Raw genomic sequence first — 13,512 nt, 5'->3', positions numbered from 1 at the left:
CCCAAAAATTCCACCATGTGCCTGAGAGCATTGTCCACTCCTCCTACGGCTTCCCCTTGGCCCTTCCCCATCCTCGTGGCTCTCCTTTGGATGCTTTCTAATAGCGTAATGTATTTTTTACATTTTTGTGCCCAAAACTGCACACAGTACACTCAAGGTGAGTACTGACTGAGGTGAGTGGCTTTTCCATCCTAAAATACTTACTCTACATTAGATTCTGAAGAATTACACACCCTGACAAATCACACATGGAGATACGTGCAAATGGGAAGGGTGCAAATAGATTTTACAACCAAAAGTTTGTCTGCAAATAGCCAAAGTAAAAGCCATGCTTGGAGGAAGAGGAAAGCATTCCCACTCAGCTCAGAAGCCGTGGAGAATGACCAGTGACAGGTTTCCCACACATCCAGGACCATCTCCCGGCATCACAGAAATCGCAGCCAGCAGCAGCAGCCAGCTGGGCACACAAGTATGTTCAGAGCAGTTCCTGGTGTACCAAACCAGGCTACAGATAGAGGACTTGAACAACTGAATCAGTACAAGCACCCTGAAAGCCACTGTAGTTTATGCCAAGACCTATGCCTCTGAGGCACCACATCAAGCTAATTTTTAAAACCCTGTCGTGGTTCTTCATGAAAAGAAGCTATTTGCTCCAGCCTGCTCGTACCAGAAAGAGCTAAAAAGAACTACAGAAAAAACCCCCTTCTACCTATGGCTGGATCTTCTAAGCAGTACTGTTAAAACATAGTTCATGTTTGAGTTGTAACTGTATAAACAAACATTTGATCAGAGGAACAGGCTTGGTGCTGTGGTATTTGGCTGTGCTCTCTCGTTCAGTAAATGCACACACTGTGCCAATTAAAACAGCAGAGTTGTAAATTACCTTTGTAGGGACTTGTCTTTCCTCTCTGTTGCCAGTGCATCCCGTATCAGGTCACTCTGCACATTCTGTGTTGAAATGCAGCAGCCTTTGCACCTCCCATCTGACCATGAGTGCTGAAACTGTTTTGGGGCTATAAGTGACACAAACTGTACTTGACCAGACACACTCAGCCATAAGCACATGGAAGGAAAGGAGAGAGTATCATATATTTGTACAATGAGATTTTGCAATGTGGCATCCAGTGCCACAGTGGTTAGATACAGCTGCACATGAAAGCATGAGGACACCCTCCTTTTGACAACAAAACTCACCAACACTGAAATGACAATGCAGGGAACAGACAGGACAAAGTGTATTTTGTCAGATATGATCTGCTGTGTGACCACAGAGGAAAAAACCAGCATGGATACTCAATCTGTCTTCCAGCAGCAGCAGGAAGTCTCATTCAACTGGGCCCCATTGGCCATGAGACACTAACTTGTCTGCACAGGCCATAATTTGGGAATCACCGCTCAAGGCAGATATTCCCCTTTACATTTGTAATTTCCATTTTGTATGTCTGTTGGCATTATTCACTTATGCAGCAGAATGAGTCTTGAAGTAGTGCTCTTGCTATTGCAGATGTAATTTAAAAATCTGACAGCTACTAATCATTTCTTATTTTTGAAGATTCAAAGTCAGATGAAGCAAGTCTCATGCCACACTTAAACACTATGGCAGCATAGCACTGATCTTAATCAGTTCTAATATTCCTGGCACTTGCATGGCTGACAAAGGCCCCAGAAATGACAAGAAGAGACAAATTCCACTTCCTTTCTTTTAGCCACAGTTATGAGTCCAGGTAGACTTCCCGAGTCTCCCTACTGTTTGTGAGCTCTAATTGTATCAATGAATCCCAATTAAAAGCTTTAAGGCTTACTCAGTTACTAACAGATCATCCAGAATAGTTTGTTTTGTGAGCAACCGAAGGTGTTTAACTGTTCTAAGAACACGAAAGCAGTGAAACATCAAAAATACTTAAAAATTAACTCAAAGAGAAACACATTTTTATAACAAGTTTATTCGCCTGTTGTGTGGCCATCATACAAAGTAAGCAGCCAGAGCTGCCATTTTGTCCTTGGGTTTCTTTGGGTTGAGTCTTCCTCCAGGTCTCCGACCTTTGCCCCTTCCCCGCCCTTGCCTCTTCCCTTGTCCCCCACGGTGCATGGGGTGCCTCATGGCCGCGTGTTTCAGCTCCACCAGATCCTGAAACACGGGATCACAGAACACACAGCCCGAATGCTGGGTCTCGTCGCCAGGTAAGGGAGATTTGGCTTTGTTAAAATCCACGTCCACGAGCGCCGCCTCACACAAGTCGCAGGTCTCGGGCGACACTCGGACCTTGTGGGCGTTCTCAAAGAAGTGCACGATCACGTTGCATTTGTTGCAGGCCATCTTCCACTTGGGACCCGACGTCGAGTCCAGCACCAGAACCCCGTTCTCACACTCCACGCACTGCCCAATTCCAAGCATGCTAAGGGAGTGCTGGCACGTGGGGTGGGTGCACTCATTACAGCCCATTCCTGGGGGAAGAGGAGTGAAACCAGACCGCCCTTTATCTCACTGCTCACACTACCCAGTTTGAAGGAAGTGAGACACAGAAGCCAGAGACACTCGAGTATACTAGAGATTTTCTAAATCACTAAAGAATGGAACTGCTCCCAAAATGGCAACTTACCTCTTCACAGTTTCAGAATAATCCCCTGCTCAAAAATTTTTCTGTAATGGTTTTCAGACTCGCCATATACTGCCACTGTACAGTACAGGCAGTTTAGACAGATTACCGATGAAAAGTAATTACGTTTTCAATTAAATGTATGGCTCCTGCCTAACTGCTATTTTATACACGAACTACTCACTGTTAGTCCAAGATATTTTTAATTAAAAGATGGTAATAAAAAGATGTGGAAAAGCTTCAGTGCACTACTTTAAATAAGTTTCAGTCCCACAGCTACTAAACTAACTGCAACTTCTACCTCCTCTTGTGCCGTGGTTCACTGGAACACTCTTGTATCCTTCAACAGCTTTTGACACACCATTTATCTCAGTATCAAAACATTCCCAAGACCTGTTCTTTGTTTATACTCCTATCCAAGCCTACTCAAATTTGCAAGGCATCAGTATTTTGGTGTCTTTCACTGCATGCTGAGTGTTGTGAAGGTCACCTGCAGTGCAGGTAGGTAAATTATTTTCTTACTTGTTTTATGGAAAAAAAAATTCAAAAATTTGTTAACTAATAAATTTTGGTCAGTAAGTTTAACGTGAAGTTTAGGGATCTAGAGTCTAATTTGAACAGCACTTTATACTAAGCAACACTGATTTTAAAACTCCTATAAAGCACATTGTTTAGATTGTACCTAATTTATTTCAAGTGAGGGTCATACCTGCCTGTTTGCAGAACTCCTACCTTTTTTCATGTCCCTGAAGGGAGGATGGTTGTAACAGTATGGACACAGTGGATAGCTCTTTCCTCTGGATCCAGATGACCATAGCACCAGCTCAAAGTCATCCAGGGGACAGCGCAACTCCTTGTAGAGTTTAATGGTACCGTTCTGGGGGAGACTGTAGGTGTCATCACAGTGAGAGCAGTGCAGGCGACTCGGCTTGGCCTGGAAACAGAACACAAATCTCCTGAGCAACTGCAGGGCCAACAGAGTTTAAAACTTGTGGTAAACCCAGCTAGAGCTGCTCTCTGGTTTGTTCCCCAAGGCAAAACCCCATCAGCCTTTTTGTTTTAGAAATGCACTCATGACAACCACATCTGAACCCAAGTTCAATACTAGAAAAGAAGTTTATACTCAATGTCCCCCAGCAAGTGAAATTCAAATTCCAAGTATGAGGTAAACGGACCTGAATATACTTCATGAAACGATGGCATTTACCACAGCGGGAAAGGGGTTTGCCTGTGGCAGCCAAGGGTGAAAAAGACACTTCCATCAGTTCATCCATACCTGCAAAAGGAATAATCACATTTATGTTAGAATTCCAGTTCTTAAGAGGAAACCTTGCATGAAATCATCTACAGATCTGTGAAGAAGTGAGATTTAAAATATTTTACTCACAATGCTCTTCCTTGTCTACAAAGACTTTTAAAATACAAAGTATTTTGCACTGAGCATGCACAAACACACAGGTTCAGCTAATCTCAAATTTTCAAAAACTCGCCACTGCACAGGCACAAAATAAACTTGACGTAGGGTTTTGGAGACATGATTCAGTCCATCTCCCTTTGGAGATCAAATTAATTTGACCAGAAACTTCCAGTCCTGGCACAACTTTTCAGAAAGCCTAACCTCTGAGTGGAGCCTAATATATAAGTATTTTCTATGCAACAACTAAGTAATTGTAGGGAACTTCACATGTGGAAAGTTTTACCTGCAATAGAATCCACAAAATAGTGAAATTTCCTTTTGAAAATATCAAGGGTGTGCTCCAGGACCTGATGATAATTTGCTTTACCCAGAGCTATTAAGTTGAGTTGCTTCTCTACAGCACTGCGGATCGTAGGAAGAACCAATTCTGCATCTGACAGAAAACCAGAGACAGCAGCAGTGAAAGGTCAGAAATGGATGTAGGAAACTGTTAATACATAAACTGACATCAAAATCAGCATTATTTGAGACAGAAATGCTACATACACAGTGACAACAGCCATTGATATAGTAAAGGGAAAGGAAGGTAAAAGGATGGAAAGGGAAGAGCATTTAACTGACCTATTTTGTAATAACCATGAACCAGAACAATGCCAAGGTTTGTAGGCTTTAGTCTTCGACCACTCTCCACTGTGACATAGTTTCGCTGGCAAATGTTGTTAATGTGGACTGGAATACTGGCATCAGTTCCTGCCACACAAAGGAAAACAACAGATCCACCCTGAACAAAACAGAGTTTTCATCAAATGACCCACTTCTGGATTCTCTGGTTTAATGTCAAATTACAGGGCTCCTAAGACTGCTTAAATTCAGATACTTTCTTACTATTACCCTACTTCCAGTGAATAACTTCTCTCTTTCTAGTAGTTCCTTTGCAATTCTGAGAAGTCTGAAACATATGTTTTAACCTTAATCCTTTCATCTCTTCCAAAGAATTACTATTGGGAAGACACCTATTCTCACAGTTATTTTCTCTGGAAAAAGAGTAAGAGATTGTGTTTGCTCTGACTGGGCAAATTCATGAGAAAATAAACAAGTCAGACTGATAAAGGAAAGTAGAATTGTGGTAAATTGTATAATAAGATACAGAAGGATTACTGAAGAGAGCAAAGCTAAAGCAAGCTGTAAAGACAAGAAATCATTCCTAAGAATGGGGAGGTGCTTCCTTCCACACATCAGCTCTTTCTGACAGAGAAGTGACAGGGATGTGTTATGAAAGGATACTGCTTTGGCCAGAAACCAGAAACTACTAAAAATAAGGATAAGAAAGGGAAAGGAATGTGGGGGAAGAAACAATCTACCATCCCCTGAGGGGAGCTATGGGCATGGTGGTTTGAAGGGGAAGAGATTATCACTGTACATATCCAAATGGATACTGAGAGCTCATTACTGACAGATGGTGCAGAGGAGTGGTTCACACTCTGCACTCTTGGTGGATGTACTGCAGGACAATGTAAGTTAAGCAAGTTCCTACCAATGCCATGCTTTTCCATCAGAGTGATCAGTTCTGCTTCTGTCAGGTAATCAGGAGGGCTGGTTTGCTTTTCCAGCAACTTTATTTCACCAATCAGAAAAAGATCTCCTTTCTCACAGTGGGGAAGGCTCTCTTCTAATGGGATGCTGTGCCATGGCATAATTTCTGTGAACCCTGTAGGTAAAGAAACAAACAACTTGCCAGTTTACCATAAAAGTCTCAGTAGTGCTGCTACATTCTTTTTATAGAGGCCCAAGAAAAAACTTCTGCCTTTGTGTAATTTATCCCCCACAAGGCATTTACTGTCTGTTAAAAGACTGGTCTTCACACTGGCAAATGTGGCATTAAATCTTTGAGACTACTACAAGAAAAATAACACTTTTTCTATCATAACTGAAGTGTGAAAATTAGGACAGGATTTGGTCTCTGGTTTTGAGAGCTCAAAAAAGTCTTCACAATTGCACTTGTTTCCAAAGCTTCACTTTTATATCCATTCAGTGTATTAATGGGGAAAAAAATTAATCTGCAGCTAATACTTACTCCTGATTAGTCTTACCTGGTGAAGTTACCACCTTTCCGACACAGGTAAACCTTTCAGGGCCAATACTGAAGGAAATGGTGGTTTGTAGGTACTTGCAGTCAGCACTGACAGTGGCAATGAAGTGCCGAGTTATGTACTCGTACAGTCGCCACCCATCTCCACCTGGGGAGAAACAACACCTCAGCCACAAAATATAATAAAATTTCGGTACTTGGAAGCTACTATTCTGGGACAAATTTCTCCTAGAAAAGTAGGCATTAAGCTGTTTTCTTTTTCTTGGCAGTACTGTAGTCCCAAGGATCAATTGCTGAAGCAGCTCTGAACTTCACTGTCACCAGAAGTTTCAGTGAGGATCAAGTTTTCTCTCTCTTCACTTCCTGCCATTCAAATAATTTTAATTTCTGTTGAAATTCGGTGATTTTGAAACTGGCACCTTACACCTCAAGCGACTGATTTCCTCACAGTGTCCCAACACTACTGAATCTGCCTGTACCTAATTCTGCTTCTGTTGCAGCTCTCATTGGGGTGATGGGAGGATGGTCTCCTGCATCATGGCCTTTCCTTGGACGATTGATGCCTTCTGATAGCAGTGCTTTTACCTGGGTGAAGAAAGAAATGGCTTACTCAGATCAAATCCGTAACAATACAACATAAATAAAAGAAACTAGAGCCATTTAAAGTTTCTGAAGGCCTACAGGTCATAATACACCAAGCAAGATCTAGTCTAAAACACAGACTAGAGAATGATAGTACAGCTTTTGCTTCATGTACTCACAGTTTCTGCCCAGTAAGGATTATTGGCTTGCTGTCTCAAACATCCTTTCAGGTCAAAGTTTTCTGGATAATGGGTAGTTTCTGTTCGAGGGTAGCTAATATAACCCTGAGTGTAAAGACGCTCTGCTATTTGCATGGCATGTTGGGGACCCATTCCTAAGAGGAGACAGGAGAAAACAAAAATCATCTACACATCCCTGTGATTATGGTTTGCTGCATCTGGGTGCACACCTTACCCAAGTATTTAAATAAATTATGGTTTGTCTTTTCCGTAAGACTTTTGTCACCTTGATCTTACCAAACATTTCACTTTTGACAAGCAGCTTTCTAAACTTGATCCTTTGCCCAAAATGATGTATGATTTGTTTTGTTTGAGACGCCGAAATATTTTGCTTTAAAACAGTGTGAAAATCTGAATTTTGTACCTACCTAAAGCAGCACTGGCCACTCGTAGCATTTCTACCGTGTTCAGAGCCAGTGGTCTCTGTTTCACCTTCTCTTTTTTACTCACAGATTCTACCTAGAAAACAGCATTTTCACAGTAAAAGTTCTGACATTTGGTAAGTGCATAATTTCACTCATGCCTATAAACATGTATCATACCTACCACTGTCTATTCTTATCATATCTGCTTCGTTCTCTTAAAACAGTAACCACCAACATATTTTTACTTTAGAAAATCTGACTGGAGATAATTTCATCAAGTTCTAAAATTAGAGTCCCTTTGTGCCAGGACTAGATCAGGTCTACAACTAACTGGGAACACAGCAAGGCAGCTTACTGCTGTCTTTACTTCCCACTTACCTCAGCAGCACATACTTTCACTGCTACAAGGATTTAGTGCTCATTCCAAGCAACAGTAACTATAAGAATGCAAATTTTTAAAAGCTTCAAGCAGTCTTTGAACCTTGATGTCTATAAGCACTTAAATCCAAACATACTGTCAAACAAGTATTGAACAGAGCTGAGTTATAAGTTAATTGGCTATAAAGACTGCACCATACACATGATTAAAAATTTAACTGCAGGAATATTGCCCTACACACAATTAAATTCCAATTTATTCAATGTCTCATGGAAAATAAGAGGTCTGCTTGGAGAGATCTGAACAGTATTTCCTAGCAGCTTTAGCAATGAAGAGTTCCTATCATGAATGACAATCATTTCCAAAGTCAGTACTAAGAGGAGGCTTCTGCTGAGATGACCATACCAGCATAATATGATCTACAAAAAAAAAAATCTCTTGCCTTTTATTCTCATTTACACCAAGATGAATAAAGTGAAAACCAAAATACAGATATTCTACAATCTTTAACAAAAACAATCAAAAGCCCCAATATGCAGCAAATGAAATATTAAATTGCATTTCCTTTATATGAAATATGGATCTACTGACACTTGGTAAACACTCTTACCTTTGCTTCTTTTGCCATCTTTGTTATATTCAGGAACATTTGAGCAACCTCACGATCAAATACCCTCACTCTATCCCAATCTAAAGTGAGAGAATTTTCTTTTTCAGGGCTCACCTATTGGATAAAGATAAAATTAATTCATTCTCCCCAACTCTACTCCTAAAAGTGTGAGAATGTATATTCCCAACAAGAGTCCAGCAAGCAAATCCTAGGACATACAGGATTTGTTAGGATAAATTTAGGACAAACCTGCACCAGGACACCAGTGCTCAAACATACAGTTGTGCTCTTTTTCACAGGGGCTTTTGAGAAGGACGGACCACTTGGAGTTCTGGGGTCTGGGGAATGACCAGAACTATTCCTGCCCTGAACTGAAATACTGTCCTTGTTTAGTGCTGGGAACAGTAAAGACTGAAATAGGCAGAAATTCAAAGTTTACCATTTTGATTTAGCAAAAATCAATCATTTGTATTAAACTGTAACTAGCTCATGTTTTAAGCCCCATGTACAAGAATTAGTATGAAGCGACTAACACGAGAGAGCACAAAATCCTCTGTAAACAGCACCAAGTATTTCCTAGCATGACACACAAGACACATCACAATAGATGACAGCAGATGCCAGATTTCACCTTTTTTTTTTTACTTTTAAAATCCAAAAACGGCAACTTTTACCATGCATTCCTTATTTGTGTGAAAAAAAGTCTTGTGATCACAAGCCATAAAACCCTGTTGGTTTGCTCTCAGAGCTTGGACAGCAGCGAGGCTGTAAAACTGCTCTAAGCTGCCAAAGTACTCTGAGGACTCAATTGCCAATTAACACAACAAGCATTTTATTTGCTTTAAAATTCCAATACTCAGCAATGCCAATGTTTGTTGGCAGGCTAATTAATTCCTGGATTCAAATTAACAACAGTCAGTCCAAGGACCCCAGGGAACAAAAGAGAACCATTTTAAGTAGTCTTTTTGGCTGAATCTAAGCTTAGATGATTAGCACTGAAGAATTTTTATAAGCAGCAGACAATAAGCACTTTAATACAAAACTGACATCCTGGAATCTGTTCTTGAGAGTGGTGACACACATGTGAACAGAATGAGAACACATGAGTAAACTATAGGCATTGTGAATTCTTGTCAGCAGCTACGAATTTATGAATGAACAAAATACAAATGCATTTCTTTTGTAAAAACAAGTACTGTAAAACTTACTTTAGCTTGCAACACCCAGTAAGTCTCAGGCTTAAATGACTGGATTTTGTCATGCCTCTCAACACAGAATCCAAGTGTTGGGGTCTGACATGGCCCAAAGGAGATGAGAGAACTGTCTAAATTCCCATATTTTCCCTGAAAATATTTAGTCTGGAACCTAAGGGGGGGTGGGGGGGGTTGGGAGGAAACAAACAAGGAACATATGCATTAATATCCTTATTCCCATGAAAAGCAGATGTTTCCATTATCATACACGAACAAAATATGAGTAATCTATAAAATCATTCAGGCATTAGGAAAAGAGCATTCTGAGAAACATCATCTCTTACAGCTAATTAAGACAATCATTTTGCCTAACAAGGAGCTGGGAGGGGACACAGCCAGGACAGCTGATCCCAGCTGACCAAAGGGATATTCCAGATCATGGGATATCATGCTCAGCATATAAAGCTGGGGGAATAAGGAGGAAGGGGGAACACTTAGAGTGATGGTGTTTGTTTTCCCAAATAAACATAACGGGTGATGGAGCCCAGCTTTCCTGGGAATGGCTGAACACCTGCTTTCCCCTGTGAAGTGGTGAATTAATTCCTTATTTTGCTTTGCTTGTGTGCACAGCTTTTTTTTACCTATTAAGCTGTCTGTATCTCAAGCCATGAGTTTTCCCCCTTCTACCCATCCAGCACTCTCCCCTCACCCCATGGGTGGGGAGGCAGTGAATGGCTGTGTGGGGCTTGGCTGGGGTTAAATCATGAGGGCACAGAGCCATTCCTGAACCTTTCACAAAACCGTCTGCAATCTGTGCTGTCACCTTGTGAAGGCACAGCCAATCCTCAGATCCAGCTCCTGGCGGGCATCCACGGACAGAGCTTCATTGCGATTGGGCTCTCCCAAGTGATTCATGGCATTGCAGATGTCTGTGTCGGTGATGGAACTGAATTTAGCTCTGTAAATCGTCCTCTCCGTGCCACGGGTTTTGTTCATGACAGGAAGAACAGCATCAAGAACCTAAGGAAAATCAGAAGCATAGTTAAAGAGGATTTGAAAGACAAAGGCTTCCTCTCTAAAGGTAAAACTACTCTCCACAAAGTATTTGTTTCTATGTCACTGCTTTCTTAATTGTCATGCCAATACATTAGCTGATAAGCCAGAGCAGTATTTGTCCATCCACTCAAAAGCATATGAAGAACTAACAAAACTGAAGGATTTATTTACTATACAGCAACTGCTGGGAACAAATCAGTATTCTTGGCTAAGGGCAAAGACATTCACCAGTGCAGCTGCAGCACCTTTTGGTGAACATGTACCAGTTTCTGTCTGGGTTTATTCTACTTATTGCTAAGGTACAAGTAATGATACAGTGGTACGTAAAGAACTTAAAACAATTACTTGATAAAACGTGTTTCTTTAAACTAAACAAGAAACCCCCAAACAAATACTCTTCATGTAGACTTCTGGGAATAGGATGTTAAAAAATATCTTAGCAAAGTTTTAGTTCTATGCCTTTTATGTGCAGAGACCAAATTTCTGCAGTAAGCCTACACTTACAAGCAGCTCCTGTGCTCTAAAGCATCTAATTGCTTAATAAACAAAGATAATTGAGATGAAGTTTTATAAGGACATAAAAATAACCACTCCAGCTGGGGAATACAGACCAATTCTCGAAGCACTGGAATGTTCTAACATTTAAGAGACCTGATTGCTCATCTGAGATGATCAACACTTCTGAAATTTATTTATGCTCCCACAGAGTTCAAAGCATGTGAGTTTTTCCACCAAGGCCCTCCATGCCTTCAAAACTATTCAACTTTAGTTTGAATTTTACTGTATACTCATAAAACAATGCATTGACAGTCTTGTCAGACATATATTATGGGATTGTGAGTCTTAAAAATGGAAACCTTACTTCAAAACAGATGTTTTCTCCTTCCTTATCGCAGTCCAACCACAAGACAATAAAATCACAGCCTCTTCCCTCCACCTGTGACAAAAATTAGCACAGTTCTTCAGCAACTCAAAAAACACCTCCCCCTCCCTACCTATAGATTTCTCTTTCTGGTTTCAGCAGGGCATGTGAAGTGTAAGCAGTAACCAACACAGACTTATTTTAAAGAAGGCATTTATAAGCTGTGCCTTGCACTTGCAGTTAAAGCTAAACTTGCATCCAATGCTCCAATTCCGAGAAGCAGGATATCAACAGTCAAAAAACTCAGAAGGCAATGGCAAAAGTGAATTTAACAAAGATTTCAGACAGTGTAAGAACCAGCAAAAATAAAATATTATTTATACTATGTTAATAAAATAGATCTAACTGTGACAAAAAGCTACTCCCTGCAGGGAAGGAAATTCTTATTTAGGAACACAGGAAAACATAACTAAAGAAAGAATACCTGTAAAAACTTCACCATGGTCAGTTTGGGATTAGCCTCTTTCTTTTCTGTGGGAGCTTTGCTAAAAAGTTCTGCTGGATCCACTTTGTCCCAGCTGTTATATTTTCCTGAAAAGCAAAAGTATATTAAGTGGAGCTCTGAAGACATATTTAAAAAACAAACAGCTTTGCTTTGCAAAACACTTGGCTTTCAAAATTTGTATGGAAAATTTTCTACCTTAACACATCTCGCTTTACTGTATACCAAGGGACCTCTTAGCTTTCTCTGAAGGACTTGGCAGTTCTACAAGCAGTATTAGTTAAAACATCTTATGAGCAGGCAAATACCTATGAAATCCAAAGTCATGACGTGACCACACACAGATGTCATCTTGAAGTGGGCACTCTGTCCTAAAAAGGACCCAGTGTACTCATGCACAGAGCATGCACCGTTGAGTCCCTTGCGAGAGGACATGTTCCCTGTGAAAATAGGATCATAAGTATCAATGAGGTAAAAAAAAAGGGCTATTGAAACAAATTATTCTGTGTGAAATTACATCCCCCTTTCCTCAGATCTTACAGCTAGGGTCTTCCTGATAACAAAATTCTACTCATTGATCAAATGTTTATTTCATTAAGTATCAATTTGGGCCTTTTAAAAAGTATATTTCATGTTCAAATTAAAATATCCATTATCTCCATCAGCCTTTCTCTCCCACCAGGAAACCTTACAAAAATACAGCTAGTTTTCTAGACCACACACTTACAATAAATTTATTTTATTTTCCAGATAATTTATAAAACTTCAAAAATCTCAGAACAGCAACTTGCTACTTGATTGGCACTTTCCAGACACCGTATGCTCTAAGGCACACTAGAGCTACACAAAATACCAAAACCAGACTCCTTTATTCTTGGATTAAACAGGCACCGGCCCATAAAAATAATCAGAACGTGATGGGACACTCCGTTCTTTTATGAACTACAACCTGTCCGAGGCCACCGTTCCCAGGAGGCTCCGGCCCCAAAACAACGCAGCCACTGCCCAGGGTGCTTCTCACCCTCACTGCAGCGACAGCAAACCCGGGAACCTCCCGGCAGCTCGCACACATCCCTGCGCTCCGGCCGCGCCTCCGGAGCGCTTCCAGCGCCGCCGGCACAGCGGCGGGCACGGGCACCCGCCCCGCCTCCCCTACCTCTCGAGAGGATCTTGGCGATGGACTGCGCCAGGGACGGCTTCTCCGCCACCATGAGCACAGTCCTCATCTTCGGCCGCTGCGGCGCGGAGCCGCGGGGACGGGCCGGCGCTGCTGGGGCGCGGCGGCTCCCGCGCCTGAGGGGACAGAGCGCCGCTCAGCCCGCCCGCTCCGGGGCACGGCGGCACCCGCAGCCCCGCGGCCGAGCCCGCTTCCACCGGAGCGCCAACCACGCAGCGCGACCGCCGAGGAGCCACCGCCCACCCCGCTCCGCCCCGCCGGGGCTCGGCCGCGCTCCGCGCCTCAGCGGGCGGCCATAGCCGCGTCACTGCCGGGTCACGGCGCCGGAAGGCGCGGGCGGCTCCACGGGGCTGCGGCGGTGCGGGCGGGCGCGGGACACACAGGCTTACACGCACATACTCACACATACACATGGACGGACACACGGACACACACACATACACA

At 42.1% G+C, this 13,512-nt stretch overlaps 1 protein-coding gene across 1 annotated transcript; it reads right to left on the bottom strand.

Annotated features, from left to right (window-relative positions):
- Positions 1-1,925: 1,925 nt before the first annotated feature.
- Positions 1,926-13,309, bottom strand: TOP3B (DNA topoisomerase III beta). The gene is made up of 17 exons (XM_042035019.1): positions 13,048-13,309; positions 12,200-12,331; positions 11,874-11,980; positions 11,390-11,464; positions 10,295-10,491; positions 9,487-9,643; positions 8,279-8,392; positions 7,293-7,383; positions 6,865-7,019; positions 6,583-6,688; positions 6,105-6,251; positions 5,549-5,722; positions 4,636-4,764; positions 4,298-4,447; positions 3,773-3,873; positions 3,330-3,531; positions 1,926-2,445 (listed from the first exon to the last, which is right to left on the bottom strand). Exons 1-17 carry the CDS (start codon positions 13,115-13,117, stop codon positions 1,964-1,966), a joined length of 2,589 nt encoding a protein of 862 aa, XP_041890953.1. The 5' UTR covers positions 13,118-13,309; the 3' UTR covers positions 1,926-1,963.
- Positions 13,310-13,512: the final 203 nt, after the last annotated feature.

This window comes from Corvus kubaryi, unplaced genomic scaffold (genome assembly GCF_017639235.1).
Source record: "Corvus kubaryi isolate FWS band 111438036 unplaced genomic scaffold, C.kubaryi_AGA036_p1.0 37382, whole genome shotgun sequence".
Taxonomy (NCBI): Eukaryota; Metazoa; Chordata; class Aves; order Passeriformes; family Corvidae; genus Corvus; species Corvus kubaryi.
The sequence above is the reverse complement of the archived record's forward strand: the minus strand, read 5'-3'. Positions and strand labels throughout refer to the sequence as shown.

Coding starts and splice junctions, on each gene's coding strand:
- TOP3B (XM_042035019.1), bottom strand. CDS start 13,117: ATGAGGACTGTGCTCATGGTGGCGGAGAAGCCGTCCCTGGCGCAGTCC. Junction 6,252..6,582: donor TGCAACAGAAGCAGAATTAG/GTACAGGCAGAT, acceptor GTTTCTCCCCAG/GTGGAGATGGGTGGCGACTG. Junction 3,874..4,297: donor TTTTGTGGATTCTATTGCAG/GTAAAACTTTCC, acceptor TTCCTTTTGCAG/GTATGGATGAACTGATGGAA.